Below are 22,755 nucleotides of genomic sequence, written 5' to 3' on the forward strand. Positions count from 1 at the left end.
AAGTGAGAGAAAAAGCATGTGTATATGTGAGTGACTGAGAGCATGTGTGTATAGGTGTGTAATTGAGAGCCAGTGTGAGAGAGAGCGCTGGTATGTGACTGAGAGAGAGGAGAACGTTCCAAGCAAACCACCCCTCCTCCTGCTAATTCAAAACAATCTCGGGACACCTGGATATCAAACGTTCCAGGTATGCAGAGCAAAAACTTTTTTGTATCCTTATTTTTCATTTCTGGGTCTTTGTGTGTGCTATTTTGAAATATTTTATTGGTATCTAGAAACTTTTTATATGAGTTTTTAATTATTGGATATTCCACTCATCAGCTGTTTCGAAATAATCTGTTCTTTTTGTTAGTATGGTTTTACTGCTACTGATTTTATATTTCTTGATTTGTTTTATAAGGATGGGTGATGTTTCTTTTTTCCTTTATTACACTGTATACAGAGACTCTGGCTTGTTGCAGTTTCCAATTCAGTTTTTTCTGCATGCTTCTAGTTATGCGTTTTGGTCTCTTTATGGCGTGTAATTTCTGTGTAGGGCTCTATAGCAGCCTGACTTAGTCCGTTTTCCTAATAGGAGATGTATTAGTGTCTTATGGCCTGGTGTAATATTTCAGTGTTGCCTTTTCTTAGGTAAGGTGGTTACTTTTTAAGTGCTGGAAATTGGTGCTGTTTTGGTGTGGGATGTTTACTATTTATGCAATTTCTGTTCAGACAGGATATGTATCTTTTCCTCGTGTCATTTTAAACAAAAATAATTACCGGACCTTTACTTTTTATTTCCGCCGTGAATTGTAATGAGCAGTGTGTCACACATGTGAGTGTGGCCTGTCCGGTGTGTCACGGTGGGAAAAAGGTTGAGAACCACTGCTCTGGAGTATCAGTCACCTAGAAGCCTGGGGTCCTGTTGGCATGCTTGCAGTTCAGCCACAGACTGGGGGGGCAAGCAGTCAGAGTGATGTCAGACAACATGACAATGGTGGCCTAAGTCAATTGTCAGGGAGCCAGCAAGTGTTGCAGGAAATAGAACAACTTATGGAATGGGCGGAAGAGCATCTCCAGGTGATCTTGGCCTCTCACATTACAGGAAAAGACAACGTAAGAGCAGACCACCTCAGCAGGGAGAATCTGGACCCAGGAGAATGGGTGTTTTTGGAAGAGGCGTTTCAGCTGATAGTGGATTGCTGGGGCCTTCCTTTCCTAGACCTGCTGGTGACTTCTCGCAATGTGAAGATTCCTCGGTTCTTCAGTCGCAGGAGACATCTGTGGTCCCTGAGTATCGATGCACTCGTACAGTTCTGTCCGGAAGACAAGCTTCTTTATGCCTTCCCCCTGTGGCCCATGATGGGCAGAATAGTTCACAGAGTCGAAGGCCACAAGGGGATGGTGCTCCTGGTGGCCCGGATTGGCCCAGGTGACCATGGTATGCAGATCTGCGAAGACTCCTGGTGGACACCCCGCTTCATCTTCTGCCGCACCAGAATCTGTTGCAGAAGGGACAGGGTCTTCATGAGGATCCGACTCTGTTCTGTCTTATGATTTGGCCCTTGAGAGGGCTCACCTGTTGAAGCGTGGATATTCTTCTGCGATGACTTCTACCTTGCTCCATACTCAAAAGTTCTTCACTTCCTTAACCTATTTATGGGTTTGGGGAGTGTTTGAGGCCTGGTTTGAGGATCATAAGGAAGAGCACCATTCAGTTAAGATTCCGCTTATTTTGGAGTTTTTACAGGATGGGTTAGATAAAGGCTTGGTCCTTAATTCTTTGAAAGTGCAGGTTGCGGCTCTTGCCTGTTTCAGGGGCCAGGGGAATGGTGACTCTTTGTCTTATTCTAATATGGCCCATTTTCTGGAGGGAGTGAAGCATCTTCGGCCTCCCTTGAGGTTACCGGTTCCATTATGGAGTCTTAACCTGGTGTTGGATTCCTTGGCGGGCCCTACGTTCTGACCACTGCATACCCTTTCCTTGCAGTTATTGACCTTGAAGACAGCAATCCTGGTAGCTATATGTTCTGCGCGTCGAATTAATGAGCTGCAGGCCTTGTCTTGCCGGGAGCCGTTCCTTTGGGTGACTCCGGGCAATACAACTGCATACTGTTCCCTCCTTTTTGCCTAAGGTGGTTTGGGATTTTCATTTAAATCAGGCCATTTCTTTGGATAAGGACAGGGATGCACAGGAGTATCTATCGCCTCTTGAGTCCCTTGGATGTCAGGAGACATGTTGTATGGCATCTGGAGGTTTCTGAACCTTGTCCTTCATGGTGGGAGGAAGCAGGGAGAACCAGCTTCGCGGGCTACTGTGGCTCGCTGAATTAAGGAGGTAGTCATGGCCGCATATATGGATGATGAAAAGCTGTTGCCAACTCAGATTAGGGCTCAGGCAGTATCATCATCGGAGGTTAGATTGTTGTCACCGTTGACATTTGCAGAGCTGTGACATGGTCGTCCTTACATACTTTTTCCAGATTCTGTCGTCTGGATGTGCAGGCCCAGGAGGACATAGTCTTTGCAGGTGTGGTGTTGACTGGACCGCGGGCACCCACCCACTTGGGGAGTAGGTTTGGTACATCCCATTGGTCCTGAGTCTGTCTGCCTACATGCTAAGGAATGGAGAAATTATTACTTACCTGATAATTTCGTTTTCCTTAGTGTAGACAGATGGACTCAGCTTCCTGCCCTCAGCTGCTGCATGAGTGAGTCAATAGTCCTCCTGTGGGGCTTAGGGCCTCAGGGGATTACTGGTAAGTGTTCATCCAGTCCTTAGATTGGGGTATATAAATTCTTAGTTGAGTTCAATGTTTCTTGTTGGTTGAATACAATACTGGTTGAATGTTTTTAATCAAGTTTTTTGCTAGTCTGTCCACAGTTGCTTTTGAAGAGAATACTGGCAGGCTGGGGTCACTGCAGGGTTATATATACTGTGACGTCAGCTTGCTCAGTCTCCATCTGCTGGCAGGGGAGCATATCCCACTGGTCCTGAGTCCATCTGTCTACACTAAGGAAAATTAAATTTTCAGGTAAGTAGTAATTTTTTCCCGTCGATAGCAGGGCTGAATTAGCCATGCTGTCTGGGAGCATAGGCGGAGTTTTCTCAGTTAGTACAGAGTTTTGAATTTTGAACTCTGTACGGCTGCTCGGTGAGCTTCCTGTGCGATTGCCTTGTTACCTCAGTCTCTTTTTTTCCGCGAGCAGTCTGCCCGCGGGGTTTTTCTCCTCCTCGTCTCTGAAGAGATTTTTTTCTCAAATTTTGGTTTTTCTTCATTTCTTCTGGGCAGTGATGGCTCCTAAGCCATCGGGATTTAAGTACTGCCAATGCGGTAAAATTATGTCCATTACAGATGGACATAATTACTGCTATATTTGCCTGGGACTGGAACATGACCAAGTCTTGTGCCGGGACTGTGGTTGTATGTCCCCCAGGGCCCAAAGGAAGTGCGCAGAAAAAATAGTGCGTCTAAAGGTATCGTCCATACAGTCTTCGCTGGGACCGTCGAAGAGACCGAAGAAGACTCCGTCTAAAAGGTCTGCTTCACTAGAGGGTGCCTCGGCCAGGTCAGTCAATCCGCCAAGGCCAGTGAAGGGAGTTGAGGCCGCAACTCCTTTCATAGAAATCCCTCATGAGCCGCGTGGGTTTCAGTTCACTTGAACCCACTCGATCCCGCTCATCAGTGCCAAAGAAGTCGGGTCATCGGGTGCATCGGCGCACAATTCGGCACACAGCTCTGCGTACAAGACATCGGCGCGCAGATGCGCGGCGGAACATCGGCGCACAAAGGCGCATCTAAGCGTACAGCGTGTATGCCACACCACACAGCTAAGCATCATGACTCAAAACGTGTGAAGCTATCGATTCAACCTCGAATTCCGACGCACATGACACCAGTTTTGATGCAGCCTATACTGCTAAGTCAGGAATATCTTAAAAAGTCACAAAAAACTAAGCATCTAACATCTTCAAAACCTACTGAGACAGATTCTGACCAGCATCTGGAACTAGTCTCTGTCCATGACTCCGACACCTCTAGCAAGGGTTCTGATTGTGATGGGTCTTCGGTTAGTAGACCACAATCCCCTTGTCTTCTCCATAAGTCAGGCCTGCCTCCTCAAGACTCTCTCATAGCAGCAATGCCTCCAGGCCCAGGTCCATTTCCAGGGCCTGCACAACCTCTCGCATCTAAAGCGATGTTACAAATTTCGCAGGCATTTAAATACTTTTTTCCAAGATCTAAACACGGCACATCCTCGGCCTTCACTTGCGCCTTCTCAGCCTTCGCCATCTGCATCACCAACTCCCCTCCTTCCGTCTCAGCCGTCAGCACCATCTCCAATCGCTGATCGACCAGACTTGCCATGGACATCGTCCCCTGGTTCATCTACAGGATTCCCATCTAACCCTCCAGAAGGTCTCCCGGAACCTTATTCCCCCTCCGAAGACTTGTCCTACGCAAAGTTCAGCGAGAAAGTAGGCTCTCTTTTAAATATCGAGACGGGAAAGATCCCTGATCCTAGGTCGGAGGTTCTTGGAATACTGAAAATATTCGAAATGCCTCCAGAGCCAACAGCTCTACCACCACATACAGTGCTGGATACGGTTCTTCGTAAAATGTGGGAGAAAACTTTTACCACCACAGCTACATCGAGGAAAAACGGACTCCACACAATTGCCACACAACTCAATAGTAGTGGAATCTGCACTATCAAAGGCAAAAAGGTCAAAACTTCATGCCAATTCACTACCAGAAAAGGACCATAAGTCTATGGATGACTTCGGCCGTAAGGTATACCATTCGTCCATGCTAGCAACAAAAATTCAACAACATCAATTTTACGTAATCCAGTATTTATTTGAATGTCTTCAGAGATTACGTCCCTTATGTTTAGCCTCTGATAACACCCTACCACAACCATTTACAGACATGGAAGAAGGGCTTCGCCATCTACTTTGGTCTGTATATGAGTCGTTTGAGTCTTCCGCAAGGTCTTCAGCTATAGCAGCAAGACGAATGGCATGGTTGAGAGCGAGCGCAATTAGAGAGGACGTTCACGATAAGTTAGTGGACATACCATGTCTAGGAGATGAGCTTTTTGGTGAGACGTTTGGGGAAACAGTTAATCTTCTTAAAGAACAGAGTACCGCGGTACTGTCACTCACATCTCCTACGGACCCCCATACCTCGTCCAGAAAATTTTACCCTTCATTCAGGAAGAAATCCTACTCAAGGGCACCTCTTAAACCATACAATACCTATCGAACGCAGAATTATTCCCACCAGAGATACCAATCTCAGACACATCAATCCCGTGGACGACCTCGTCACCAACGACCACAAAAGCCTGCACCAGCACCTCCTCAAAAACAGACTTCATCTTTTTGAGCTATCCCGAGCCAACTCTACCACCATACATAGGAGGTAGCCTCCAGCTATTTTATGCCAATTGGGAGTCAATTACCTCGGATTGTTGGGTGCTGAACATCATAAGGGAAGGCTACCAGATAAATTTTGTAACACTCCCATGCCTCCCTCATATTCCCTCCCCCTGAAATAATAATCAACCCACTCACTGTACCTTCAAGAACAGTTACAAAATCTACAAAGCCAAAAATCTATTCAAAGAATTCCAGTGTCACAAGAAAATCAGGGATTCTACTCCCATTATTTTCTCATTCCAAAAAAATCCAGAGGTCTTCGACCCATCTTAGACTTATGGAATCTCAACAAACACATTAAAAAAGAAAGATTCAAGATGACGTCTCTCAAGACTATTCTTTCCCTCCTACAGCCCAACGACTAGCTATGTTCATAGACGTGAAAGATGCGTACTCCCATATACCCATGCACCCTTCTTCCTGGCAATACCTTTGCTTTCAAGCTCAGAACAGCCACTATTGATACAAAGTTCTATCCTTTGGCCTATCTTCAGCCCCAAGAGTGTTCACAAAATGTTTAGCAGTGGTGGTGGCTCACCTCAGACAACAGTCAATCCAGATTTTTCCCTATCTGGACGACTGGCTTTTAGTAGCCTCGGATCAGGCTACTCTATGGAATCACACGTTCCAAACAATCAATTGCCTTCAGACATTGGGCTTCATAATAAATTACGAGAAGTCCAAACTGCAACCGACCCAAACACTACAGTTCATTGGATCGCTCATCGATACAACATAACAGAGAGGGTACCTTCCGCAGGACAGGATTCAAACTCTATCCTCACTAGCTCGACATCTATGCAACCGATCACATACTTCGGTACTTCAAGTCCTCCAGCTACTGGGTCATATGGCAGCAGCTGTCCATGTAGTTCCCTACATGAGACTTCACATGCGCCGCCTACAATGGTCTCAATACTTTCAACCCCTCTCAACCAGGATACAACTTACAACTCAAATGTGCATCGACATTCGATGGTGGAAAAACACCAACAACCTGACCTCAGGAGCACCTTTCCGGTTACCTCCCCATCAACTTACTCACAACGGATGCATCCAGGAGGGACTGGAGAGCCCATCTGAGCAACTTAAAGACTCAAGGTCTCTGGTCTCCTCAGGAGAACACACAACAGATCAACCTCCTGGAACTTCAAGCCATTTGGAAAGTGCTTCAAACCTTCTCCCCTCAAGTTCGGGGCAAGCATGTCATGGTATACACAGACAACCAAGTCGCCATGTTCTACATAAATAAGGAAGAAGGGTCAGATTCATGTATCCTCTCTCTGGGAAACACTTCGAATACTGACGTGGGCAATAGCAAATGAAGTTTCGATGCAAGCCACTTACTTCCCAGGTTTAGACAACTCACGGCGGATCGCCTCAGCAGAATTTTTCATCCACACAAATGGTCTTTGAATCGAGAAGTGGCAACAAGAATCTTTCAACACTGGGGCAACCCGATAATAGATCTCTTTGCCAAAGAGAACAACTGTCAAACACAAACATTTTGCTCCATTTACTCGAGCAAACTTAGTCATGCTCCAGATGGAGGGCTTGCTCTTTGCTTACCCTTCCATTCCATCAAGGACAATTCAAAAATGTACCCAAGACACAGCGGATATGATCCTCATAGCTCTAGCATGGCCAAGGCAGCCCTGGTATCCGTATCTCATGCGACTCTCCATTCACCCACCAATTCCACTGGAGAACCATCCACATCTGTTGACTCAGGAAGGGGGGGGGGTCTCTCCTTCATCCAATGCATCGTTCCTTCCACCTGACAGCTTGGAGGTTGAAAGGCATTTATTAAGCCATCTGGGACTGCCATCTCAACTTGAAGACATTCTCATTGCATCCAGGAAACCTTCAACCAGACATAACTATGCAGGAAAGTGGCATCGTTACACAGAATGGTGCAAACCGCAATAACTAGACCCTTTCTCATCAACAGCCACGCAACTCCTAGAGTATCTCCATATACTCTACCTTGCTGGTTCAGCGTTGGCTTCCGTTCGTGTGCATGTTAGCTCTGTTGCAGCTTTCCACCACTCTCATAATGGACTTCCCATTTCCAACCATCCGTTGATCTCCAGATTCATGCAGGGCATGCTACGTCTATGGCCACCAGTGTCAAAACCACCTATACCATGGAATCTCAATATAGTCCTTGAACAACTAATGCTGCCTCCTTTCGAGCCATTCGATTCATGCCACATTAAATACTAACATGGAAAACGGTATTTCTAGTGGCCATCACATCAGCACGGAGAGTAAGTGAGCTACAAGCCTTGGTTCACTATTCTCCTTATTTAGAATTTTACCATGATAAGGTCACTCTTCGGCCTCGTCCTACTTTTCTTCCTAAAGTAGTATCGGCTTTCCACATAAACTAGTCATTTACATTGCCAATCTTCAAACCTAAACCTCATCATAATGACCGAGACAAGCTTCTGCACTCTTTAGACTGTAAAAGAGCGTTAGCTTATTACAAACAAAGGACTTAATCTCAAGGAAGACCATCTCAATTGTTCCTCTCCTTTAACCTTAATCCAAACCAGCCTGACTCCAAAAGAGCCATTGCTAGTTGGTTATCCCAATGATTTGAATTCTGCTACAATAAACGTTCTATTGTTTTGAGCAACAAACCAAAGCACACCAGGTACGAGCAACAGCAGCATCTGTTGCGCATTTAAGAAGAGTTCCGCTACTGGACATCTGCAAAGTGGCAACTTGGTCTTCTCTTCATACTTTCACATCTCACTACTGAATTGGACAGCAAGCATCTTCCGATGCAGCTCTGGGTTCGGCAGTTCTGTCAACCCTAAATACAGAATAAGACTGTCTACCTTTTTATTGAAGGGTAGTGACCTCAACTCATAAAAACTTACTATATGAACACAACCCGGGAGCTTGGGACTCCCATACAGCAAGGCTAATTCAGTGCTGCTATCGATGGGAAAAAGCAAGTTTGCTTACCATAAATGGTGTTTCCGTAGATAGCAGAATGAATTAGCCATGCGATCCCTTCCCAACTCCCTAGACAGTCTACAGATTCTACCAAAAAATGTTTTCCACGTACATCTCGCTTAGCTACAAGAGACTGAGGTAACAAGGTAATCGCGTGGGAAGCTCACCGCGCAGCCGTACAGAATTCAAAACTCTACTTACTGAGAAAACTCTGCCTACTGACCGGTCGGGAGACGCTCCCAGACAGCATGGCTAATTCATCCTGCTATCTACGGAAACACTATTTACAGTAATCAAACTTGCTTATCCATTTGTTCCTAATATATTTATTTCTATATTCAGATGATCAAGCTCGGATTCGGTTCCAGCTGGAGTTAGAATTTGTTCAGTGTTTAGCAAACCCAAATTACCTGAACTGTAAGTATTTATTTGAAGATTAACATTTATAAGACATGAGCAGCTAATGCTAATAACATTTTACTCTGTGATTAAAGTTTACACTATGTAAATTCACTAGCCTGCAATCAGTAACCCAAATACTTTATTTTAACAATATTAATTTTTCCACATATATTAACTTGTGAATCCTAGAGAGGTTCCACATTCTCAGCAGATTCTTATTGGTAAAAAATGGAAGAAGCAATGCACATTCAGGTTCATGCAAAACAGTGTGCTCAGCCAGATGCGGGTTTTGGACATGTGCCCACCACCCCTTATTCTTTAAAGTGATTAGTGCATCCAAAAAGTCCAACCCCTGCAAAACCAATAGCACTCATCACATACAAATGCATATTGATGAAGCTATTAGCTATTCTCCCCAATTAAAAAAAAAAAAAAAGTACGCCTGATGTGCACATTTTTAACAACAGAAATTAATACGTGTACAGAAAAGCAGCAAATACTGCTTTTCTGTACTCTCTCTGACTTAATATAATGGGGATATTAAGTCAGAGGAACAAAAAGGACGAGAATGTTTTTTAAAAAAATATTTATATTTTTTAAAGTGTGCCAGCGGACACGTTAGGAAAAGGGACGCTTAATTAACGAGTGTCAATTTCCCTAACCTGCCCTAAGCCACCTCTCCTGGCGCCTGCTGACAAGGAGGCACTAGGGGCACATATTAGTCCCTAGTGCCTCTTTAGTGCGACCCCCCTCATTTAAATTTGGATTTTCAGAAGGCGTTTGACAAAGTCTCTCATGAGAGGCTTCTAAGAAAACTAAAAAGTCATGGGATAGGAGGCGATGTCCTTTCATGGATTACAAACTGGTTAAAAGACAGGAAAAAGAGAGTAGGATTAAATGGTCAATTTTCTCAGTGGAAAAGGGTAAACAGTGGAGTGCCTCAGGGATCTGTACTTGGACTGGTGCTTTTCAATCTACCTTATAAATGGCCTGTGACCGACGGCCCGCAAATGCGCAGTAGAGCGCAGCTCTACTGCGCATGTGCGGGCAAGGATGTCGATCAGAAAAATAAAATGGCGGTGGGGCCGCAGGAGCGGGAGGAGAAGCAGCGGCGCCGCGCGCGCGCGCGGTGCCACTGCTTCTCCTCCCCAGATCTGCCGGCAGATCTCGGGGGGGGGTGTCACTCCCGCGCCCCCCCCCCCGAGATCTGCCGGCAGGAGCGGGAGGAGAAGTAGCGGCACCGCGCGCGCGCGCGGTGCCGCTACTTCTCCTCCCCAGATCTGCCGGCAGATCTCGGGGGGGTCACTGCCGCGCGCGCGGGGAGTGACCCCCCCCCGAGATCTGCCGGCAGGAGCGGGAGGAGTTAATGGAGCCGGGTGAGGGTTGCGGGAAGTCGCGCTTACGGCGCCGGGAGGAAATGGAGGTGGGTGAAGGGAGGGAGAGGGGGACTGAGTGAGTGGGAGGGAGAGGGGGACTGAGTGAGTGGGAGGGAGAGGGGGACTGAGTGAGTGGGAGGGAGGGAGGGAGAGGGGGACTGAGTGAGTGGGAGGGAGGGGGGAGGAGGGGGACTGAGTGAGTGGGAGGGAGGGAGAGGGGGGACTGAGTGGGAGGGAGTGAGGGAGAGGGGGGGCTGAGTGAGAGGAGAGGGAGGGTGGAGAGGAGTGGGTGGGGGAGGGGGGTGGTGAAGAGTGAGGGAGAGAGAATGAGGGGGAGGTGAGAGACAGAGGGATGTAGCCCGTTTTAACGGGCTTTACGGCTTGTATATATATAAATGATCTGGAAATGAATACGATGAGTGAGGTTATCAAATTTGTGGATGATACAAAATTATTCAGAGTAGTTAAATCATAAGTGGATTGTGATACATTGCAGGAGGACCTTGCGAGACTGGAAGATTGGGCATCCAAATGGCAGATGAAATTTAATGTGGACAAGTGCAAGGTGTTGCACATAGGGAAAAATAACCCATGCTCTAGTTACACGATGTTAGGTTCCTTATTAGGTGCTACCACCCAGGAAAAAGATCAGGCATCATAGTGGATAATACATTGAAATTGTCAGCTCAGTGTGCTGCAGCAATCAAAAAAACAAACAATGTTAGGAATTATTAGGAAGGGAATGGTAAATAAAACGGAAAATGTCATAATGCCTCTATCGCTCCATGGTGAGAGCGCACCTTGAATACTGTGTACAATTCTGGTCGCCGCATCTCAAAAAAGATGTAGTTGTGATGGAGAAGGTACAGAGAAGGGCAACCAAAATGATAAAGGGGCTGGAACAATTCCCCTTTATCATTTATTTACACTTTCGGAAAATAGAAGGACTAGGGGGCACTCCATGAAATTACCAAGTGGCACATTTAAGACTAATCGGAGAAAATTCTTTTTCACTCAGTGTACAATTAAGCTCTGGAATTTGTTGCCAGAGGATGTGGTTAGTGCAGTTAGTGTAGCTGGGTTTAAAAAAAGGTTTGGTAAGTTCTTGGAGAAGTCCATTAACTGCTATTAATCAAATTGATTTAGGGAATGGCCTCTGCTATTACTGGCATCAGTAGCATGGGATCTTCTTAGTGTTTGGGTAATTGCCAGGTTCTTATAAGAACATAAGAAAATGCCATACTGGGTCAGACCAAGGGTCCATCAAGCCCAGCATCCTGTGTCCAACAGTGGCCAATCCAGGCCATAAGAACCTGGCAAGTACCCAAAAACTAAGTCTATTCCATGTTACCATTGCTAATGGCAGTGGCTTTTCTCTAAGTGAACTTAATAGCAGGTAATGGACTTCTCGTCCAAGAACTTATCCAATCCTTTTTTAAACACAGCTATACTAACTGCACTAACCACATCCTCTGGCAACAAATTCCAGAGTTTAATTGTGCGTTGAGTAAAAAAGAACTTTCTCCGATTAGTTTTAAATGTGCCCCATGCTAACTTCATGGAGTGCCCCCTAGTCTTTCTACTATCCGAAAGAGTAAATAACCGATTCACATCTACCCGTTCTAGACCTCTCTTAATTTTAAACACCTCTATCATATCCCCCCTCAGTCGTCTCTTCTCCAAGCTGAAAAGTCCTAACCTCTTTAGTCTTTCCTCATAGGGGAGTTGTTCCATTCCCCTTATCATTTTGGTCGCCCTTCTCTGTACCTTCTCCATCGCAATTATATCTTTTTTGAGATGCGGCGACCAGAATTGTACACAGTATTCAAGGTGCGGTCTCACCATGGAGCGATACAGAGGCATTATGACATTTTCCGTTTTATTTATCATTCCCTTTCTAATAATTCCCAACATTCTGTTTGCTTTTTTGACTGCCGCAGCACACTGTACCGACTATTTCAATGTGTTATCACACTATGACACCTCGATCTCTTTCTTGGGTTGTAGCACCTAATATGGAACCCAACATTGTGTAATTATAGCATGGGTTATTTTTCCCTATATGCATCACCTTGCACTTATCCACATTAAATTTCATCTGCCATTTGGATGCCCAATTTTCCAATCTCACAAGGTCTTCCTGCAATTTATCACAATCTGCTTGTGATTTAACTACTCTGAACAATTTTGTGTCATCTGCAAATTTGATTCTCACTCGTCGTATTTCTTTCCAGATCATTTATAAATATATTGAAAAGTAAGGGGCCCAATACAGATCCCTGAGGCACTCCACTGCCCACTCCCTTCCACTGAGAAAACTGTCCATTTAGTCCTACTCTGTTTCCTGTCTTTTAGCCAGTTTGCAATCCACGAAAGGATATCGCCACCTATCCCATGACTTTTTACTTTTCCTAGAAGCCTCTCATGAGGAACTTTGTCAAACGCCTTCTGAAAATCCAAGTAAACTATATCTACCGGTTCACCTTTATCCACATGTTTATTAACTCCTTCCAAATAATGAAGCAGATTTGTGAGGCAAGTGTGGCCTGGTTTGGCCTCTGTTGGAAACAGGATGCTGGGCTTGATGGACCCTTGGTCTGAGCCAGCATGGCAATTTCTTATGTTCTTTTGTTCTTAAATATTAGATCGCTCGCCCAGGAGAGGTGGCCGGGCACGTGTTAGGAAAGCGGGTGCTCAACAGTTGAGCACCAGTTTTCTGTGCAGACTTATTTGATTGGCCTGAGTGTGTAACAATACTTTTTGAGGGGAGAGAATATGTGGGAGTGTAGTTTCCTTCTGCTCTTTTTTTTTTTTTTTACAATTTCAGCTGAATTAGAATTGAAATGGGTTATGGCATCATCAAAGTTAGAGATCTGATGCCTTTTGATGTGAACATTTAAAGCGCTAAGCTTTCAGACCTTTTGAGGTTCTGATTTCAGATGATTACCTTTTCTGCGGTTTTGTCTCCATATGTTGCCAGGTGCTTGTGGTGTGAGTTGGCTGCTATTGGAGGGGGGATGCTGGGCTTGGTGGATGTTTGGTCTTACCCAGTATGGCAAATCTTAAGCAAGGACAGATTTAGGATTTTGCCAACCCAAGGCACTTCTAGTGCTTTTACCCCCCAGCCTTCTATAAGGCTCTGTTACAGAGTAGCAGAAGACTTTTCTCTGCTGGAAGGAAGCAAATCTTAGCCAGTCTGCTGCCCCGATATGTAGGCAGAGGTATAATGAGCGTCTATTGACAAATCCAGGGCCAATCTTAAGTCTTAATTCATAACAACTTGGGAATTGTTTCCCTTATATTATACAAGCCATTAAGCTAATGGGCTACATTAAATTTTTTTTTCAGTCCATTTTCGAACACAGCACCCTTCTACACTTTTTCTCCCTCACTCCCCCTTCCCCTCGTTCACTCACCCCCTTCCCTCCACTCAGTCTAACTCACCCTCTGTCTCCCACTGCCTCCTTCCCCTCACTCTCACCTCCCTCCCCTTCCCTCAGTCACTCCCACCTCCCTCCCCTTCCCTCAGTCACTCCCCACCCTCTCTCAATCCCATTCCCTCTCCCTCAGCCCTCCTCCACTCCCTTTTTCTCTGCTCCACAACTTCTTACCCTTCCACTTACTCACATCCCTCTGTCTCTCACCTCCCCCTCATTCTCCGTCTCCCCTCACTCTTTCCCACCTCTCCCACACACTCACCCACTCCTCCCTCCCTCTCACTCTCTCGTCCCTCCCTCCCTCTCACTCTCTCCTCCCTCACTACTGGCTGCTCGACGCTGCCGCTGATCCTCGTCGCTGCCGCTCAACGCCGCCATATTGATATATTCAGCTGACGCTCGCTGAGACCGACGTGCTTGCCCGCACATGCGCAGTAGAGCTGCTCTCTACTGCGCATTTGCGGCACGTCGGTCAAGCTTCATTTATTAGGTTGATTCCCTCTCTTTCACTTAGCCTAATCATTGCAGTGATGGTCTTTGGCCAGGGGTTTGGACTGTGACTCCTCCAGAACCTATAAGCATGTACCCCGAGTCTGGCTAGGCCTTCCTTCTCCACATCCCCTCCCTGACAATGTGAATTTTGCCTCTGCAGCATCCCTAAGCCTGGGGAGCAGAGTCCTGGCCCAGGAACTGAAACCTGGTCCTTTGCATTGCAGCACTGTCACTGCTGTTCCTGGAAAACCATTTTAATTAAAGTTCCCTATGAGCTTCTGAAAGGATGCCCTACATCATCAATCAAACCCCCCAACATTGTAACATAGCTCCTTTTGCTACAGTGTTGTCTTTCTGAAAAAGATTCCATAAGCTGTGTCTCACTGCAAAAACCGAGAGGCAGTTGTGTATATATTTGCCTGGAGAAGTGATGCATGGAACAGGGTTCATCTCTGGGTATTATGGGAATCATTTTGTTTTGGAAATCCTATAGAAAACTCCTGAACACTGGAGTTGGTTCTGTTCTGCACAGCCAGCAGCAGAGATTATGGACAGGGATGGAAAAATATTTAGAAGAATTAGGTGTTGACTAAAATCCTTAGAAGCTGGGGAAAATGCTTTATAAATTTGTAATGTATTTTATGAAAGAAAGGGTGGCTTATGAGATTGCTGTACTTGTGTTTATGTTCTCTTAACTTTTGTGCTTGGTGTCTTATCCACATCAGATTTTCAGGTTGTCAGACCTATCTCAAGTTTTGAGAATGTATGTTTACTTGTTTTCCAATAAAAACTTAAATTGAAAAAAAAAAATTCAGGATGACATGATTCTAATGAGTGCTTTTTTTTTTTTTTTTTTTTTTTTTTAAACTATGCATATACACGGACTGCAAATGTGCATGTCCTAGACCCTAAGCTGAATTGGTTCTAGGTGGAACTTCTTGTATTTTATATAATTAACTCTTTTTACTTTTAGTTATGTTTTATTTTTTCTTCTGGCCACCACTCCTTCTCCTCCTGACCTGCCTGTCAGCCCTGGCTCCTCCATCCTGTGGCAGCTGCCATATTCTAGTTGCCCGGAGGACTTGTCATCTGGGAGTTTTCTAGCCCTGATTATGGGAGTTTAACAATTTTTTTTAAATATTTATTTTAATCTTTAGAAAAAAAAATATTTTGACTCCTATCAACGCTACTGGTGTTAAGGACAAAGGTTCTGGTTACTGGAGACTTACTTTAATAACTTTTGAGATGTCTGTAAGAACAGATATGTTCATAGAGAGTGAAAATACAAGTGAGTCGAGGCTTATATGAGCATGAGACTTAATTGTAATTATTCATGATGTACACATATTTAAGTACTATGTAGAATTGTTCAGATTAAATGCAAATTTTTTTTTCAGTTCTTGCACAAAGAGGTTACTTCAAAGATCGAGCATTTGTGAATTATCTTAAGTATCTGCTTTACTGGAAGGAACCTGAATATGCTAAGTACTTAAAGTAAGTAGGGGGCCGGTGGAATGGTAATGAGGGGGCAGACATTTTGGTAATAAATGTCATTATCCACTATTGACACTTTGTATATGGCTCATTGCATAGATTATTTTACAAAGCTGGGTGCCAAGATTGGGATAGGGGTGTGCTGGATGTTGGATTAAGTATGGAATCTTGCATGCTCGTCTACCCAGGATGGTAGAGAACAAAAACTGATTAGGGTAAGAAGTAATATCCTAAAAACAGTCAAGCTTCTACGGCTGGTAGCTGGGATATACCCTTGCAGCTGGGCAGACTGGATGGATCTTTTTCTGCCATCATCGACTAAGTTTCTGTAACTTATCGGCTCAGTTTGAATAAAATTTACTTTTTTACATAGTTTCAATGAAAATGGTTTATACAGATTGAGCTGTTTCTTTTTTTTCTCTGTACATGAGCACATCCTGTAATAGGATACTGCTTGTCTAATAGTATCAAAATGGCTGATGATAGCTACAGAAAAAAATATATCCTGAGCTTTATACTCTTTTTCCTCAATAATAACATAGCAGGTGTAAGCTGGAAGTTAGAGCAGTCGTGCAGACCTCTTGAGTCTGCTTTGCAGTGACTTTTATTATGTTATTAGTAAAGGGAAACTTTAAAAAGAAACTCTTAAGTACTACATTGAACAATATTGCAAGAATGTTTTTTTTTTTAATCTATATAATTAAAAGAAAGTAGCCGGTCTTTTAGTTTTGCTACTGTAGTCTATGGGGCTTTAAGCACACCGGAATATTCCCATGTAGGCTACAGGGAAGACTGAGAACTATCCATGTTAAAATGTAGAGGAGGGGGTATCCAAAAGTCTAGGTAATCTGGAAAAAAAAAATCTTAGCACCTTAGAAGATATTTAGAATTTTTTATGTAGCAGAATAAGCATATCAAATATACTGATTCCCTGTACGTACCTGGATCAGTCCAGACAGTGGGTTATATCCCCTGATCAGCAGATGGAGTCAGAACAGAGTTTGAGAGCGTCAGCATCCCTCTGCTGGAGCTCAGTATTCTTCTGACTCCAGCAGATGTGAGTGGGGGGATCCACTAGCTCCCCCAGATTGACAGGGTTTCTTCATTTTTGGTTATTTCTTTCTTTTCTCCACAGTATTTCCCTGTCTTATGTTTCTCTTCATTTTGGATCCTTAAAATTAAAAAAAAAACAAAAAAAAAACTTTTCAATTTTTGAGGAGGCGTGTGTCTGTAGCTCTGCCTTCTCTATTCTGTACTCCTTTCCTCTTCCGTTGGGGTAAGTGGAAGTTTTTTGAGTTTCTTTCCCCACAGGTTTGCTTCTTTTTGGTGGTGCCCCGTGGATGCCGGTGGTTCCGGCCGCTCCACGCGTCGTTTGTGGGTCCCGTGGTCCGCAGGTGTGTGCTCAACTGAAACGGGGGTTTTCCCCCGCAGTTCCTGGACCCCTTCGGCGGGTTGTTAGGGCCATTCCAGGCCCCCCCCGCGGCACTAGCTCGTTTTTGGCCCCCCCCCCCCCCCCAGGCTTTTTTTTTTCCCCGGTGCTGACATGCCGCGGTCCTCGAGGTGTGAGGCCTACGGCGAACCAGGGAATCAATTTCTGAAGGAGGGGCTTTGTGAGCGGTGCTTCCCCGACGGGGAAGGCACCCTGCAGTCCTCCGGTGCGATTTCGGACCTGCCTCCTCCTCAGCCCGGGCGGCGTGGGCCGGCCACGACGCCACCTTTGGCGGGAACGGCGGCCATTTTAGGGGGACAGCGTGAGACGGACTCGCTCCCAGATGCAGACAGGATTGGTTGCACTGGCTCTCAACAGGCTTTGCCCCCGGCGGGGGTTTGCCCGACCGGGGCTCCCAGGACGGTCCCCCCCAAGGGATTCCAATCAGCTCCCCGTTTTTCTCACCTGATTTTATTCTGGCAATGCACATGGCTTATTTGCAGGGTATGGGAGCGCAGGCGCCGAATCCCCTGGGGGCCCCTCCCCCCAAGGTTCCTAAACTTGCGGTTGGTCTCACCGCCTCACCCGTTACGCCTGGATCCCTGCCCTGGGTCCCTCTCCCGTGCCACCCCGGCGTACCACGGGGGCGGCTTCGCCGGTGAGAGACGACTCCCCGGAACCCCCGGAGGCGCATCCGGATGGACATACGGAGGGGGACGACCCTCGAGCCCTACGGATTTTACAAAAAGAAGAGCTGGATGAACTCATCCACCATATTATTCAGGAGCTGGACCTCGACCCACCTCCAGATCCGCCGATCCCTGTGGCTCCTGCCGTCGCCACCTCTTCTCGCAAAGGGGATCCAGTACTTGCTGCCCTCCGTCCTAGGGCAAGGGCTTTCCCTATCCATGAGTCCTTCCTACAGCTTCGCACCAGGGAGTGGGACACTCCCGAGGCGTCCTTGAAAGTCACACGCGCCATGGAAAAGCTATACCCGCTCCCTGAGGATTTTTTGGATCTTATCAAGGTGCCCAAGGTGGATTCAGCGGTGTCGGCAGTGACCAAGAGGACGACCATCCCGGTCACGGGTGGAACGGCCCTGCGGGATACGCAGGACCGTAAACTAGAAACCTTCCTCAAGAGGGTCTTCAAAGTCTCCGCCCTAGGTATGCGGGCCGTGATGTGCAGTTCGCTTGCGCAAAGGGCCAGCTTACTCTGGGTACAGCAGCTTCTCACCTCTCAGGAGTTGCCCCCCGAAGAGTCCGCCCAGGCGGACCGTCTGGAATCTGCCATAGCATACGGGGCAGACGCCTTGTATGACCTCTTTCGCGTAATGGCTCGGTCCATGGTTTCGGTTGTAGCAGCCCGACGGCTCTTGTGGCTTCGCAACTGGGCGGCGGATGCTTCCTCCAAGTCGAGCCTTGGCTCCCTCCCCTTTCGGGGGAAGTTTTTATTTGGAGAGGACCTGGATCAGATCATCAAGTCACTGGGGGAAAATTCGGTGCATCGGCTGCCGGAGGATAGACAGCGTTCCTTCAGGTCATTTTCTTCCGGTAGAACCAGGGCCAGGGCACAGCGACGTTATAGGTCTTACCGGCAGTCCGGTTCCCGGACACAGCCGACAAGATCCCAGCCTTGGTCTCGTTCCTTTCGTGGGCGGAGGCCCGCGAGAGAGGGTCCAGGGCAGGGAAATCCGCCCACAAAGTCCTCCCAATGATGCCAAAGGAGCCCACTTCTCACCTCCCCGGATCGGAGGCTACCTCATGGACTTCTACGAGGAGTGGGCAGTTATCTCCACGGACCAATGGGTGCTGGACACCATAAGAGACGGTTACGCCTTGGAGTTTGTCCGCCCCCTGAGGGACCGGTTCATCTTCTCCCCCTGCGGTTCGGATCTCAAGAGGATAGCGGTTCAACAAACACTAGACCGACTGCAGGAAATAGGGGCCATCATTCCCGTCCCCTTCGACGAGGTGGGCTTGGGCCACTATTCCATTTACTTCATCGTTCCCAAAAAGGACGATTCCTTTCGGCCCATCCTGGACTTGAAGGAGGTAAACAAGGCCCTCAGGGTCAGCCGGTTCCGCATGGAGACTCTTCGATCAGTGATTGCCGCAGTGCACAAGGGAGAATTCCTCGCTTCACTGGATCTCTCGGAAGCATACGTGCACATTCCTATCCTGCCGGCTCACCGGCGGTATCTTCGCTTCAAGATTTTCGGTCAACACTTTCAGTTCAAGGCGCTTCCCTTCGGTTTGGCGACCGCACCTCGGACCTTCACAAAGATCATGGTAGTGGTGGCGGCGGCCCTCAGCAAGGAGGGTATCCTAGTACATCCGTACCTAGACGACTGGCTGATTCGAGCGAAGTCCTTCTCACATGGTCAGACCTCAGTGGCCAGAGTAGTACAATTCCTACGCTCTCTGGGCTGGGTGGTGAACCTTCCAAAGAGTTCCCTTGTGCCCTCGCAACACCTGGATTTCTTAGGAGCGAGCTTCGATACCCAGCGGGGTATGGTGTTCCTGCGCCAGGACAAGGCACAAGCCCTGAGGGAGCACGTGTCTTGGTTTTCGGCTTTGGAAGAACCAACCGCCTGGAATTATCTGCAGCTCCTGGGAGTAATGCCCTCCACCATCGACATGGTACCCTGGGCGTTTACACACCTGCGTCCACTGCAGGCGTCCCTGCTATCCTGTTGGAAACCAGTCTCCCAGTAGTATCAGGTGATCCTGCCGCTTCCACCATTAGCCAGGAAAAGCCTGGATTGGTGGCTTGTCCCCTTGCATCTGGCTCGGGGAGTCTCGCTCGAGGTTCCCAATTGGGTGATGGTGACCACCGATGCCAGCCTCGCGGGATGGGGCGCCATCTGCGAAAGAAGTGCCACGCAGGGGACTTGGACGCCAGAGGAGGCAAAGTGGTCGATCAATCGCCTGGAAACGAGAGCCGTGCGTTTCGCTCTCTAGCGTTTTCTTCCCCTGGTGCGACACAGAGAGGTGAGGATCCTCTCGGACAACGCCACCACCGTGGCCTACATCAATCGTCAAGGGGGGACAAGAAGCAAGCATGTCTCCCTCGAGTCAACTCCCCTGATGGAGTGGGCGGAGAACAATCTCGTCCGAATAGCGGCCTCTCACATCGCCGGGGTGGACAACGTTCAGGCGGACTTCCTGAGTCGTCAACAGCTAGACCCCGGCGAGTGGGCTCTCTCCGAGGCAATGCATCTCATCGTCCGTCGTTGGGGGACTCCACACCTCGATCTAATGGCGACCTTTCTCAACGCCAAGGCTCCACGCTTCTTCAGCCGCAGAAGAGAGCGCGGCGCGGAGGGGGTGGATGCCCTCACCCTTCCGTGTCTGGATCAACTGCTCTATGTGTTTCCTCCTTGGCCTCTGGTCGGCAAGGTTCTCCGCAGGTTGGAACATCATTGAGGGACTGTAATTCTCGTCGCCCCGGAATGGCCCCGTCGGCCATGGTTCGCAGATCTACTTCAGATGACGGTGGACGGCCCACTTCGCCTGTCCCATCTTCCTCATCTTCTGCGTCAGGGGCCGGTATTTTTCGAGCAGGCAGAACTCTACTGTCTTGCGGCCTGGCTTTTGAACGGCGCCATCTCCGCCACAGAGGGTACCCGGAGACAGTGATCTCAATGATGCTTTGTTCCCGCAAGCCTTCGACCTCCGTCGCTTATGTTCGAGTTTGGAAGGTCTTCGAAGCCTGGTGCTCTGACCGCGGGGTCCAAACCATGGAGGCGACTGTCCCGCTGATCCTTCATTTCCTACAGGATGGTCTGGATAAGGGTCTCGCCTATAATTCGCTCCGGGTTCAGGTGGCGGCCTTGAATGTCTTGGTACAGAAGGACTGCTCTCTACCCCTTCATCCGGATATCGCACGTTTTCTGAAGGGTGCCAAACACCTACGGCCACCGGTCAGGGATCCTTTCCCTTCTTGGAGCCTCAACTTGGTGCTGTGAACGCTGTCGGGCCCTCCTTTTGAACCCCTGAGGGGGTCCTCCCTCAAGGACCTGACCCTCAAGACGGTTTTCCTGTAGCCATCTCTTCTGCTCGCCGGATCTCAGAGCTCCAAGCCTTGTCCTGCCGGGACCCTTATCTGCGTTTCTCCGACTCCGGGGTTTCCCTTCGTACGGTGCCATCCTTCCTACCAAAGGTGGTCTCGGCCTTCCATGTCAATCAAACGGTGGAGCTTCCAGCGTTCGCTCCAAAGGAACCCCGGTCTCTCCGGCTCCTGGACGTCAAGCGTGTGCTGCTCCGTTACCTGGAGCTTACCAATAACTTACGGGTATCCGATCATTTGTTTATCCTCTGGTCAGGACCGAGGAGAGGTTCTCGGGCATCCAAGATGACTATTGCGCGCTGGATAAAGGACGCATCTCATCGGCTTACATTGCGGCGGGGCGGGTGCCACCTCTCAGCGTGTCGGCTCATTCCACGCGATCCCAAGCGGCGTCCTGGATGGAATCTCGCTCCATTTCCTCCCAGGAAATTTGCCGTGCGGCGACGTGGAAGTCGTTGCACACTTTTTCCAGACATTACAGACTACACCTGGCGCCTCAGTACATGGGTTCTTTTGGCGATCAAGTTCTCCGAGCAGGTCTCTCAGGACCCCACCCGGTTTAGGGAAGCTTGGGTACATCCCACTCTCTGGACTGATCCAGGTACGTACAGGGAAAAGAAAATTATTCCTTACCTGCTAATTTTCATTCCTGTAGTACCATGGATCAGTCCAGACGCCCGCCACTAGGGGTTTCATTAGGTCCTGCTCGGATTCTTCCAGGTAACTTTCATTCTGTTTCTCTGATTATTGTTACTGTTCACAGCTCCTCACAAGTTGACTGTTGGTGGTCCCGTTGACAGTTTGTTTACTTATATCTTTCTCTGTTCCTTTTTGGGGACGGATCTGGATCCAAAATGTTGTGTTTTGCTTTTGGGCTTTGCTATACGTAATACTGAGCTCCAGCAGAGGGTGCACTACTCTATATGCTGACTCTCTCAAACTCTCTTCTGACTCCATCTGGTGGTCAGGGGATATAACCCACTGTCTGGACTGATCCATGGTACTACAGGAATGAAAATTAGCAGGTAAGGAATAATTTTCTTTTACAATTTTGGTTTTCAGGTATCCCCAGTGTTTGCACATGTTAGAGCTTCTCCAGTATGAACATTTCCGCAAGGAACTGGTGAACGCGCAGTGTGCTAAATTCATCGATGAGCAACAGATCCTTCACTGGCAGCACTACTCCCGGAAACGAATGCGCCTTCAGCAAGCACTGGCTGAACAGCAGCAACAGAACAGCACTTCAGGGAAGTGACTGTACGCAGAAGGAGCTTGGTGTTATTTTACTGGTCCATAAGGGTCTTTTTACATCATACTGCAGGGGGTCAAGGTGCTGAGGGTAGCTGCCATTGAGCTGGGGCTTTTCCTCTTTGTACAGTTCATGCCACAACAAACAGGTGCTAAACTCAGTTTTTAAAGCTAAGTAACCGATGTACATGTGATTTGTTTCCCAGGTAAACAGTACGTGAAAGAGGCTTGCAGGGAAATGAGTAGAAGAGAGGAGCAAGCAGGTGTTTCATGTGGTGGCTGCTCGTTGTGAAATCTGGTTCAGTGTGCCATGAATAACAAGCAAACTCAGAAATGTGCAGTGAAATAAAAAGGGGTTGAGAAATAATGTAATAAAGCAACTTTAAGTGCTTCATTTTTTTCCTGCCTTTGTGT

The 22,755-nt window shown here is 47.5% G+C and overlaps 1 protein-coding gene across 2 annotated transcripts in view; it reads left to right on the plus strand.

The window, feature by feature from the left end:
• MED31 (mediator complex subunit 31) overlaps window positions 1-22,755 on the plus strand; it is a 30,418-nt gene extending 7,663 nt beyond the window's left edge. Inside the window, exons 2-5 of one of the 2 annotated variants that reach the window (XM_029613341.1) lie at window positions 8,735-8,809; window positions 15,497-15,593; window positions 22,156-22,350; window positions 22,548-22,755. In XM_029613341.1, the coding sequence (XP_029469201.1) occupies window positions 8,735-8,809; window positions 15,497-15,593; window positions 22,156-22,348 (365 nt within the window). In that variant the 3' untranslated portion in view covers window positions 22,349-22,350; window positions 22,548-22,755. Of the gene's footprint in view, window positions 1-8,734; window positions 8,810-15,496; window positions 15,594-22,155 lie in introns of both variants that reach the window. The other variant, XM_029613340.1, reaches the window with a different exon arrangement.

Source organism: Rhinatrema bivittatum, chromosome 8, assembly GCF_901001135.1.
Source record: "Rhinatrema bivittatum chromosome 8, aRhiBiv1.1, whole genome shotgun sequence".
In the NCBI taxonomy this organism is placed as follows: Eukaryota; Metazoa; Chordata; class Amphibia; order Gymnophiona; family Rhinatrematidae; genus Rhinatrema; species Rhinatrema bivittatum.